At 42.7% G+C, this 12,636-nt stretch overlaps 1 protein-coding gene across 1 annotated transcript; it reads left to right on the top strand.

The window, feature by feature from the left end:
- The first annotated feature begins 1,807 nt into the window (after window positions 1-1,807).
- Window positions 1,808-12,256, top strand: capn3b (calpain 3b). The gene is made up of 23 exons (XM_061813217.1): window positions 1,808-2,125; window positions 3,470-3,539; window positions 4,291-4,409; window positions 5,587-5,720; window positions 5,804-5,972; window positions 6,145-6,228; window positions 6,304-6,395; window positions 6,534-6,611; window positions 6,933-7,093; window positions 8,272-8,438; window positions 8,517-8,528; window positions 8,624-8,832; window positions 8,909-8,945; window positions 9,197-9,220; window positions 9,353-9,436; window positions 9,717-9,794; window positions 9,859-9,916; window positions 9,987-10,051; window positions 11,260-11,328; window positions 11,409-11,487; window positions 11,621-11,737; window positions 11,826-11,884; window positions 12,188-12,256. The coding sequence occupies exons 1-23, from the start codon at window positions 1,811-1,813 to the stop codon at window positions 12,212-12,214; spliced, it is 2,307 nt and encodes a 768-aa protein (XP_061669201.1). The 5' UTR covers window positions 1,808-1,810; the 3' UTR covers window positions 12,215-12,256.
- Window positions 12,257-12,636: the final 380 nt, after the last annotated feature.

The raw sequence follows: 12,636 nt of genomic DNA, 5'->3' as shown, positions 1-12,636 counted from the left end.
CCTAGCTACGTCACAGCAGGCTGGGGTTGCCACGTCTGCCTGGCTTGCGTACACAGAAAAGACTAAAGTGCTCAAATATTGTAGAAATATTTCACTTTATTGCGCTTTCTGAGCCCCCTTGAACCCAGATTAACCATAGCAATCTAAATTCCGTTATAAATCCTGATATATCTCATATTAAATGAACGCCATTTAATATGGTTTAAATGGACCAGTCCCTGGCGCACTGCTTTGCTGAATATAGTCTGGCAACCTTTAATTTGACCCATTTTATTTCTGTTTTTTTTTTTTTTTAACGTGGGACTTTTTCCACAGAAAGGAAGTAAAAGCTGCAAAATACACAATCGCAACGTTTTACGGTTGCTACAAGCACAAACACAAATTGATCGAAACACAGCAACATAAAACAAAAATTCAACGAATCCAAAATAAACTCGTTTTCTTGTTTTTTTTAGCTGATTAGTTAAAAAATCTCAGAAGAAGCATGTCACAATTTTAAAACAGTAAATTATGTGCATCATTTTATGAAAGGCAAAGCGTAGTGAACACGACTTTAAAGTTGTTTTTTTTAATGTAACAAACCATGATCAGACAGTTAAATTGTTTGATTTATCACTCAGTGTTAATGTATTTTATGTATGTGAGAAGTTATGATCAATTAGTAACTCCTACAGAGTACAGATTAGAGGAAGCAGTATTTTCCTCAAATATTCCTTTGGGATATTGATTCAGGTGGCACGGTGGGCTCAGCTGGTAAAGCGTTGGCCTCACAGTTCTGAGGTCCCGGGTTCAAATCCCGGACCCGCCTGTGTGGAGTTTGCATGTACTCCCCGTGCCTGCATGGGTTTCCCCCGGGCACTCCGGTTTCCTCCCACATCCCAAAAACACGCAACATTAATTGGACACTGTAAATTGCCCCGAGGTGGGATTGTGAATGCGGCTGTTTCTCTCCATGTGCCCTGCAATTGGCTGGCAACCAGTTCAGGGTGTACCTACGCCTCCCGCCTGTTGACAGCTGGGATAGGCTCCAGCACTCCCCGTGACCCTCGTGAGGATTAGCGGCGAAGAAAATGAATGGATGGATAATGATCAATAAGTAACTCCTAAAGAGCATAGATTAGAGAAGCAGTATTTTCCTCAAATACTCCTGTGGGATATTTATTCACTCAACTGCAGAGAGTACAAGGCAGGGAAATGTGTTTATCAGTGGAGGCCATTATGGCACAAATGTATTTTAAAATGATCTTTTTTCAACAAATGAAAACTATGTAAAATAATATCAACTGTGCCACGTGATTGCCTGGCGACTGGTTGAAGGTGTCGCTTGCTGTTTCTCCCCAAAGTCAGCTGGGATCACTTCTAGCTCACCCTTAATACCGATGAGGAATGTTTTTACAGTTTAATATGCGCTATAATAAATTCAACCTCTGATCGATCTCCCTTGCTTATCATTTTGCTGGATGCTGAAGAAGCACGTTTTCTTAAACTCCACTGAAGTTACTGAAGTAAAATAGTTCATTGTACAGAAATGATGCATCACCCCATGTCTGTTTCTCCCGTTGTGTATTTTTGGAGCGAGCCTATACCAGAAGCTTCCTCCCCTCCTTGTGAGGGGCCTATATTTAGATCTAATGCCCAAGAGTGTGAGAGTTTATTTGGGTGTTACTATTTACAGCTGATAACTTGCACTAAAAGTGATGACCGGGGCTCCACAGGACACTTCTTTGGACTTGATGCACTGTCCCAACCACAGTAAATTATTTTGAGATCAAAATCAGGACCGCTATCTATAAGAAGGTGCGGTGAGAAGATGGAGGTCAAGGATCACAAAGAGCCTGTCATGGAAGATGTACACGAGCGAGTGCTCGGAGAAACGGAAGCGTCGCAGGCGCCCGACGACCGGGTCGACTACCCCTCGGCCGGGGCCAACTCCATTTACTCGGCCATCCTCAGCCGGAACGAGGCCGTCAGGGACGCCAAGCGTCTCAAGACCTTCCTGGAGCTGCGGGACAAATACGTGAAGAAGAAGGTTCTCTTCGAGGACCCTCTTTTCCCGGCCTGCGACTCCTCCCTTTTCTACAGCCGCCACAAGCCCCCCATGAAGTTTGTGTGGAAACGACCCTCGGTGAGTGGAAGGCTCGCATCGCTTACCACGGCGCCCAATGTCCCAATTTATAACCCAAGTACCTTGACTCGGTGCCCAAGATAGTGGCTAAATTTGTCTTGCAAAAATGTCATATTTACATTCCATCAGAAGTAGTACAAATGTATGCTTGTGTGGCAGTCAGGTGAGTAATGTAATAAAAAAAAAAATTAAACACTTCTCAGCATTGTGTATTACTCTTATTTAAAATATTGTCCAAGGATAAAAAAAAAACATATTAATTTTTTTTTGTATAAGATCTAACCTGAATGTGCAAGTGTACCTAAAAATATGATTTGCGAGAGTAACGATCAAGATTAAGAACGTGCTTAAGTGCTTCCATGCTATAATATCACCGCTATAACGCCTAATAGTGTCATATTTCACCTTAATTACACATGACTCCACCAAAAGGGGATTAGTGAAATAGCAACGGCATCCAGGGATATGTTCTATATTCATAACTTGAGGCTAGATTTTCACATTCAAGCTCGACCATATGTTATTGCGCGCATGTGATGTGGTCACACATCAAACGGATTAGTTCCCGGCGGTCGTACAAGGCTGCCGTAACATAGATGAGTTCAGAGGTGCTAGCAGTCGGGGGGGCGGGGGGATCAAACAAATTTCTGTCGCGGGCCGCATTGCAGTTCCGGTTACCCTCAGAGAGCCGTTATGAAATCCTGAAACAATTTTACCACTTCATCATAATTACATGAAATTTATGAACTACAAATCAGTAATGAAGGGTAACGTGTTTTTCAACTATCTTTCATATCATTCATGTAATATCTCAACATTGTCATTTGGGATACATGCCAATTTAAAATTTTGGTTCAGATTTTCACAAGAATCATGGAAGTTGACGAACTGGATTCGCCTTAGTGGGCCACATTAAATCACGAGGCCGGCCGGATCTGGCCCCCGGGCCTTGAGTTTGACACCCGCGCCACAGCTAGCTGGCTTGGCGCAACGACAACATTGAAAGGTGGCGACCTGGAGAGCGCTCGCAGCTGCTCGCCTCCGAATATGTAACAAATGCAGGCGAGCCTGTCCCAGGGCCCCAGCTGGGCGTTGGGTTGCAGGAGTTATGTCTTCATACAATAAATGTCATATTCAGAGGTGTCAACAGAGACTTCCTGCAGCGGAGAAATTGCCATGTCCATATCCCGTTCCTAATCCTAAGAATAGGATTTTGTTTGGGAACTGGACAGGCAATAATGAACAGATTTACAGCAGAGGTGGGCGTGGCTGAAAGAATGCAACAAATATTATTATAAAAAAAGGTTTTAACTCCATTTTTTTTGGTTTTCTTTCCCGTGACAGGAAATATGCGAGAACCCTCAATTCATTGTGGATGCCGCCAGCAGAACAGACATCTGTCAGGGAGAGTTGGGTAATGTCACCATGAAGCATTTCATATGAGAACGAAAAATGGGACAAATGACAATATCCATCCATCCATTTTCTTTGCCGCTTATCCTCACGAGGGTCGCAGGGAGTGTTGGAGCCTATCCCAGCTGTCAATGGGCAGGAGGCGGGGGTACACCGTGAACTGGTTGCCAGCCAATCGCAGGGCACATAGAGACAATCAGCCAATCACACTCACAATCACACCTAGGGGCAATTTAGTGTCCAATTTTGGGATGTGTTACTAAACTGGAGCCCCCGGAGAAAACCCACGCAGGCAAGGGGGAGAACATGCAAACTCCACACAGGCGAGGCCGGGATGGACTGTGAGTTGACACATGACAATATTTAGTCTCTAGTAAGTTTCTTTCGGCTTGTCCCTTTCGGGGTCGCCACAGCGTATCATCTCAGATGAACGCACATATATGTTTGGCACAATTTTTACGCCGGATGACCTTCCTGACGCAAGTCTTCTCAGGGAGTGGAGGCCCCAGTGGGATACGAACCCACAACCCCTGGTTTACCAAACCAGTGCTCTAACCACTGAGGTACGGTGGCCTCATGACAATATTTAGTCTCTTGTCTTTTAAAAAGGCCTTTTTGAATTTATTATTATTATTATTTTTGCCAATGTATTGACTGTGTTCTCCAGCTAATGCCTTGCATTAGTTGCATTTGTGGGCTATTTAAAATAACACACATTAGGAACACGTTTGTATGTTTTCTGCTGCTGGCAGGCGACTGCTGGCTGCTCGCAGCCATCGCCTGCCTGACCCTGAACGAGAAGCTCCTCTACAGAGTCATTCCTCCAGATCAGAGCTTCACGGAAAATTATGCCGGAATCTTCCATTTCCAGGTTGGTGCTTTTTTTGTTACATTGCAGCTTGACTCTATGCTGTGCAGTTATTCTAATTCAGCACTATCTTCATATTGTACTGTGACGTGATATAAACAATACTGCATAAGAGCATGTTTTTAAAAGTTGTGTTTTGACTGGAGCAGTTATTGGTGAAATTTAAAATTACTGTGAATTTCTCAGTTTTACATTTACTTTGAGGCTATGAACCATTGTATTTAGTGAATTACAATATTTTAAAATGATTGCATTCAATTATATACACATGTATGCATCCCCATGATAAAAACAAAAAACATGTTTTTTTTTAAATATACAAAAACACAGTGATGCTCCCATTGTGACTTTAAAGGCCAAAACAGAAAATAATTTTTTCTGCATCTCCATCCAGATCTGAAACCGCAATTTCTTTTCTTTAATGCAAGCAAGAAGAAGAAATCAAAAATAAGATTACTCCTTCTGCCTTTTAACACAAACTTGCAGCAAGGTTGAAATTTGTGATTTAATAACACACGAAAACAACCAAGAACAAAATTGACTGAATGAAAAAGGACAAACAACTTCAGAAAAAAAAAAAAAATCTTAGTTTGGCTTAGAGCACAGGTGTCAAACATAAGGCCCGGGGGCCAGATCCAGCCTGCCGCATGACTTTATGTGGCCCGCGGAGGCAAATCATGTGTATCAACTTTCATGATTTTTTTTGTTCAAATCTGGATCAAAATTTCAAATTGTCCTGTCATAAATGATAATGTTGTTTCATTTTTGTGCTACCAAACAATAATAGCTGGAAAAACCCATTACCCTTGATTTCTGATCCAAAACGAGTTAATAAATTTCACGTGTAAATATGATGAGGCGGATTTTTATCGTTTCACAGCCATAACGGCCCTTTGAGGGAAACCGCAAATACAATGTGGCCCGCGACAAAAATGAGTTTCACACCCCTGGCCTAGAGAATGAAAGGTCAGACAAAACAATTTTATGGCTGTACCAGGGCACCTTTGAGCAAGGCACCGAGCCCCTCGAGTGAAATAATCCCCCATCAATAAATGTACAGTAAATGATTGAAAAATATGAGAGCGTAGTCGACAAGAGTTTAGCACATCTGCTTTAAATCTTGATCTGAATTCATCACCTACTGACCTTCACATCCAACTTTGACACTCTCTGTCTTCAGTTCTGGCGCTACGGCGAGTGGACTGACGTGGTCGTGGACGACCGGATCCCCACCTACAACAACCGGCTGGTCTTCACCAAATCTTTCCGGGAGAACGAATTCTGGAGCGCGCTGCTGGAAAAAGCTTATGCCAAGTAAGTATTCCTCTGTTGTCTTCTGTTCCAAAAAAGCACAATGCCAAAGGTCAGCGTGGATTGACGCGATGGTCGGGCGGCAGGCTGAACGGCTCTTACGAGGCTCTGAGGGGAGGGAACACTCTAGAAGCCATGGAGGACTTCACGGGAGGCGTCACAGAGTTCTTCGAGTTGTCTGAGGCCCCCAAAGGGATCTACAAGATCATGAAGAAGGCCCTGCAGCGAGGATCGCTGATGGGCTGCTCCATCGACGTGAGTGCTCAAGATCACGCAACTGCCCTGTTTCACATCTCCACTAAATTTCATGGATTATAAATTTTTTTTGGTAATAAACCAACTTAGCAGTAAACAGAATCATCTTCAGTCTGCTCACTTGGTAAAAGTAATGAATGCCCATTCAGTTATGTTAATGTATCTCGCCAAGGTTACGTCCCCCAGTGAAATGGAGTCTAGAACTGAACACGGACTGGTGCGCGGGCACGCCTACTCCGTCATTGCCTTGGAGGAGGTAAATCGATGCTACATGCACTCCCGTTTTACGACGAGTACAAAGTGATACAAAGAAATGCTGCGTTCTTTCTAGTGTGACGAGGTGGCAAAGGACGGCAGAATTCGCCTAATTCGCTTGCGCAACCCTTGGGGTCGAGTGCTGTGGAAGGGTCCCTGGTGCCCAAAGTAAGATCTGGAAAAAATATTGGCCCTAAAATATATCGACCCCCACTTCCCTCTGCATGGACTACAGAATGCTGTGAAGAACTGCAAAAGACTCCAAAATGACACCAGATGAACCCTTTGTTTTCCCTGTATTTCCAGTTCAAAGAAATGGGACACGATTTCTATTGCGGACAGGAACAACCTTAAAAAGCAAACTGTTGAGGAAAGTGAGTTCTGGTGAGTAAAATACGGATTCACTTACCTATTTGTTTGTTTGTTTCACAAAAGACTACTGAGCCTGTCGGTCCATCATTGTTTAGTCATGGTTCCACCTATTTGGAAATTTTTTGAATGCCGTTATAATGAGAAGCTACCACTGCAGGCCAAAATATGTGATCAAGTGTCACCATGGCAACAACAGAGCTACTATTCCCCCTTATTACGAGAGAGGGTATCATTACCATGACTTCAGATTTAGAAGCCAAATATTATCTGGTGATGAGAAAAAAACATTACAGGGTCTCCGATGAAAGCTACCTCTTTCATCTTGGCACCCAGGATGTCTTTTGACGACTTCAAGAGGAACTACACGAAGCTGGAGATCTGCAACTTGACCCCCGACACGTTGCAGGGCGATGAAAGGCACAGCTGGACCGTGTCCGTCAACGAGGGTCGATGGGTCCGGGGCAGCTCTGCGGGGGGCTGCAGGAACTTCCCAGGTGGGGACGACCGTTGCGGCCGTACCTCGACTCACCAGACTTTCCTGATACGAGCCGCTGCTTGGTCCATTTAGTTATTTTTGTCTTGAGTTGCAGACGAGCTATCGTGGCAGCCAATTTCACAAGCAGCAGGTTTGCAGATATCCATCCATCTACTTTCTTTGCCGCTTATCCTCACGAGGGTCACAGGGAGTGCTGGAGCCTCTCCCTGCTGGCACTGGGCAGGAGGCGGGGTGCACCCTGAACTGGTTGCCAGCCAATAGCAGGGCACATCGAGACAAACAGCCAATCACACTCACAATCACACCTAGGAGCAATTTAGAGTGTCCAATTAATGTTGGATGTTTTTGGGACGTGGGAGGAAACCGGAGTGCCCGGAGGAAACCCACCCAGGCACAGGGAGAACATGTAAACTCCACACAAGTGGGGCCAGGATCCAACCCGGGTCCTCAGAACTGTGAGGTCAACGCTTTCCCAGCTGACCCAGCGTGCCGCCTGTTTTGCAGATCCTGAATTCTTTTAAAAAGATGCCAAGTCCTTGCTTGAAGTTTACTTTTACACTAAACATAATAAAAAGATAATTACGCATTTATTTAATAAATTTATTTGGCCATAACACAATAACCTTTGTCTTAAAATCTGGTAGCTTAATGCTAACGCACAATGCAAAATGCCATAGACGGGCTAAAGATATTTGTGTGAGCAGTTGTACTATATAATAGCTACACAAACTGCATTTTGTTGGTTGGTAAAAAAAAAAAAACCCTAATGAAACATGACAAAATAAAAATTTGTATTTTCGTGCAGTGAGGTGGGACAAATTGTAAATATTTTGGACCATTGTAATATTTGATGGTTTAGAACAGATTACTGTCAGTGTATTTGCATTTTTCTGACCAATCGTCAAAAAATAGCTTTGTTTTATATTTAATAACAACAATATATGCAAAGTGAATTACATTACACCATGATTCCATTTTTGTCATTGATATTCTGACTTTTTTAAAGCTGATTGGTTAAAAACTAATACTGTAATTCTACTTCCTTAGAGTCAGGCATGGCGTTTACTTTTGAAATGCTCAACCAACCAAATTGTCAAAAATACCCTTTGAATATAAGACTATGTACACATTGAAGTTTGTACTGATATCGAACACGCCTTTTTTTTTTTTTGACAGATACCTTCTGGACAAACCCCCAGTACCACCTGCAGCTGTACGAGGACGACGACCCCGAGGACCCGCAGGAGCTTTGCACCGTGGTTGTGGCTCTAATGCAGAAAGGTCGTCGCATGCAGCAGCAGTTCGGGCCCCGCTTCCTCACCATTGGCTTTTCCATCTACGAGGTCACGATTCCGTCACACACCACTTCGACCAACCGCCAGGCCATGAAAAACAGCTGACTTTTATTTTTTTGTTTACAGGTGCCAAAGGAGGTATCCCCACCCAACCTACAGTAATTCACAACATATAAAAAAAAACTCCTATTGGCATTGTCATCAAATAATGTCATTCTCGTCTCGTACCTCAGATGTGTGGCCAGAATCGACACCTCCAGAAGGACTTCTTCCTGTACAACGCGTCCAAGGCTAAATGCAAACATTACATAAATCTGCGCGAAATCACAGAGCGTTTCAGACTGCCGGCGGGCGAGTACGTCATCATCCCCACCACGTTTGAGCCTCATCACGAGGGTCCGTTCATTCTGAGGGTTTTCTCCGAGAACAGGAGCACCTCAGAGTAAGGACCTCCAGTGCTCGCCGGTGACTACGATATTGGGTTCATACGAATTAACGTCTTTTTATGCCCCTCACAGGGAAGCGGAGAACACAATCGAGAGTGACCAAACGCGGGTTCGTCCCATGATTGTGCAGTTAAAATATAACCTCGCCATTTTTTCACAAAAAGAGCAAAAGTATTGGGACACCTAGTCTTCGCTTCCCATCCATTTTCTATACCGCTGAATCACGTTTGGCGATTGCTGTCCCAATACTTTTGTCCACCGTAATATATCTCATGACATCCGATATTTCGCTCTCATTGTCATCTCACAAGTGCAACTAATCTGTTCCATCTCGCCATGCTTTGTTTTATTGGTCATCAGCAAGACAAGAAAAGGAAGGACAAGGTAATGCATGTTTGGACCAATCACATATTGCACCTACTACATTGCTCATAAGATTTTTTAAAAAAAAAAGTGAGCTTTGATTACACAGTAACTGTTAATTAATTCTTCGGCATGTTTCGCTTTCTATTTCAGCCCATTGTATTTGTGTCCGATCGAGCGTTCGCCAACAAAGAAATCTTGCACGATGGCATTCAGGGAGAGAAGAAGATCCAAAAAGTAATTTTTTTTTTTTTAAATTCAACTCAAGCAATGATTGCTTAGTTTCCATGCAGCGAGTATCCGGGCACAATCTTGTGAGAAAATGTGCCATTTATGGCTTTGTAATTCAATCTACAGAAGCATGGGTCAAATAACGTCATTGGGGACAAAAGAATTGACCTCCCTGCCAGCTGAGCTTGTGATACCAGCACCTGTTTTTTTTTTCCCCCCCAAATCATGTGCTCATGTTCTCCTTTGCTAGTGATGACAGATTTCTGTGTTCTCTTGTGCCGACCAGAAAAAACTCCTCCAGCCCGAGGAGGAAACTGAAGAGGAAAAACAGTTCCGCTCCATCTACAAAGAAATTGCTGGCGATGTAAGTGAACACTATTTCAACCTGGAGTATTGTATTTAACACACCACTCATCGGTCCCCGTCAGGACATGCAGATCTTTGCCAACGAGCTCCAGACCATTATGAAGGACGTGGTCTCCAAATGTGAGTGGATTGAGAGAAACACTATCCTGTTGTCAGCTGACCCCCATTCCACCCCGCTCTCTTTCCGCAGTGCACGAAAAGATGACAGAGGGTTTCAGCCTGGAGACATGTCGTAGTATGATTGCCCTGATGGATGTATCCTTACCCCAATCTGTCAGTGGTGCCATATAGTAATAGTAAAGCAGGTACAACTACTTGGAAATGGTAGGTACAGTGGATATGAAAACTCTACACCAGGGGTGGCCAGGCTTTTTTACCCGAAGATCTACTTTTCAAGCAGCCAGCCTCTTGAGAGCTACCGACCGGGTGTGTGTGTGCGTGATAATGATGATGCTCCCAAACCGTTTTAAGGTTAAGGTTATGTTCAAAATACAGAATTAGCTTTTTGTGCACTGTATTGTCTGTGCTTTCATCCTGGATCAGGTTGTGCCAAGGTGGAATTTTTAAATGACACACCTTCGCATCCTGCACTTTGACTTCGGACCAGACTTTTCCCACTCGGGAAAGAGAAAATCTCATCCAGTTTAACCACTTTTTCTTTGATTATTCACATACTCGGTCATTGCATCTTAAAACAACAGCATTTCTTTTTTAACTTCCTCCGAAACTAAACATAAGCAGCATGTCTAGCTTGTCTTTGCTCTACGTTGCCCAGACTGTGTTGCTAACTAAAGCAGCGGTGGTGGACACTGTTATTCTAAAACACGTTGATGGGCTGCTTAAGTCCTGTAACATTTGTAATTATGAGTGTACGTCTTTAAGAGCGGGGGTGGGGGGTAAACTAGGAAAAACAGTGTGGCAGAGCAGCGGTCGTTATTCGAGAAAGTTCCGTGTGTTGCCTAAAAGAAACGTATGTGAATTGTGCCATTGGCTGCAACAACCAGTCATCCCTCACTCATTGAATCACATTCCAAAATGCCACAAACTGAATAGCTGGATGTTACACTTTCAATTTGCATCGGATTATTATTTCCTTTTGCGCGGAACGCAGAATATCTGCGAAGAGACTGCATCAGCGGTGCAAAATTGTGCACGCGCGCAGTTTGGAGGGAACATTGGCTGACGTCTTTTTTTTTTTTTTTGGCACGCCTTCCCGCGATCGACCAAGACTGCCACGCGAAGCACCCCTGCTCTACAATATATGAGCGCAAGAGAACTTTTTTTTTTTTACATTGCAAAAAAACAAGGGTGTGTAGACTTTTCATTCGCATTATAGGTAGGTATAATCTAGGTGGGTTGGTACTAAATAGGTCAGTAGGTGGTCCATCTCTGCCAAATAGTACTTAAAATATGGTGGAACATTTCTCTTGCAATGGTTTTTCCCTAACTGAGTCAAATTCCAGACAGACGGGACAGGAAAACTAAATCTCCAGGAGTTTAAGCACTTGTGGAGAAAAATTAAGCAGTGGCATGTACGTATTCGTATCCTTTCATTGCTATGTGATCATTTCACTGCCCATAAAGCTAATTTTTATCTGATGTGCGTTTGCAGCTGATATTCAAAAGTTACGACAAAGAACACACTGGCTCCATTAGCAGTTTTGAAATGAGAAACGCCGTGAATGATGCCGGTGAGCAGCGCCAGAAAAAACCCTCATGTTCCGTATTATAACAGGCACTCGTATGATATGCTGTGATTTATTATTAACAAGTGTTCTTGCCTACTTCAAGTACTGCGCCGTGTTTTTTTTTTTGTCCACAAAGGTCTCCACCTTAACAAGCAGTTGTACGACATCATCGCCATGCGCTACGCCGACCAGCACCTCAACATAGATTTTGACAGCTACATCTGCTGTTTTGTCAGACTGGAAGGCATGTTCAGTAAGTACAGTACATATTTATGATATTGTTTAATGCTTGCAAGTGGCGTTTATCGTCACATATGTATATTTTCTGTTTTCTACTATAGGGGCTTTCAATGCTTTTGACAAGGATGGAGATGGACTAATCAAACTTAATGTGCTGGAGGTGAGCAATATTTATTTTTCACTTAATATAAAAAAAGATTTTTACACTACACCGGTAAGTGACATTATGCGTATTTACAGTTGCACCCCAATAAAGTAGAATATTGTGGGGAAAAGTAGATTTCAACAATCTAAATTGTATTACAAGATTTAATACACATAGAAATAATGACTCAATTGTGGCACTGTCATAGGTATTAATGTAACAATGTATATTATGTATAATATACATGCATAACTTTGTAGCTACAAGTTCATACATTTTTATTTGAAAGTATTTTTCAATTTTTTCTTGTTCCTTTAGTGGCTGCAGCTGACCATGTATTCTTAAACATCACCACAAGTCTTAGGGAAATATCATCAGGCCTCACCATTTTTGTATTAATTTATGGATTAACACATTGTTATCATAGTTTGAGGTTCTGTTTTACAACGAGATTTGGGCAAAGTTTTGAAGATGAAATAAAGCAGTTTGGTTGGTGAAGACGATCGTTTGCATATTCATTCAATGACACAAATGCAACATATTGACGAAAATATCAAGACAGCTGGCCAACATTCTCATTCCAAAAGTCTTCCACACAAAATTAATGGAAGTATGTTGGTAGAACGACATTTTGAGCAAATTTCTAGAAGCTTTCAATACGATATTTAGCTCAGGGATTTTGGAAAAATATACCACAGCTCACATTCATGGGAATTTGAGTATTATTGGATATTTGGTGTAATATTGGTGTAGTATTGTTTTGCCAT

Source organism: Syngnathoides biaculeatus, chromosome 23 (genome assembly GCF_019802595.1).
Source record: "Syngnathoides biaculeatus isolate LvHL_M chromosome 23, ASM1980259v1, whole genome shotgun sequence".
Lineage (NCBI taxonomy): Eukaryota > Metazoa > Chordata > Actinopteri > Syngnathiformes > Syngnathidae > Syngnathoides > Syngnathoides biaculeatus.
Note: the sequence above shows the minus strand (reverse complement) of the source record. Positions and strands in the feature narration are given on the sequence as shown.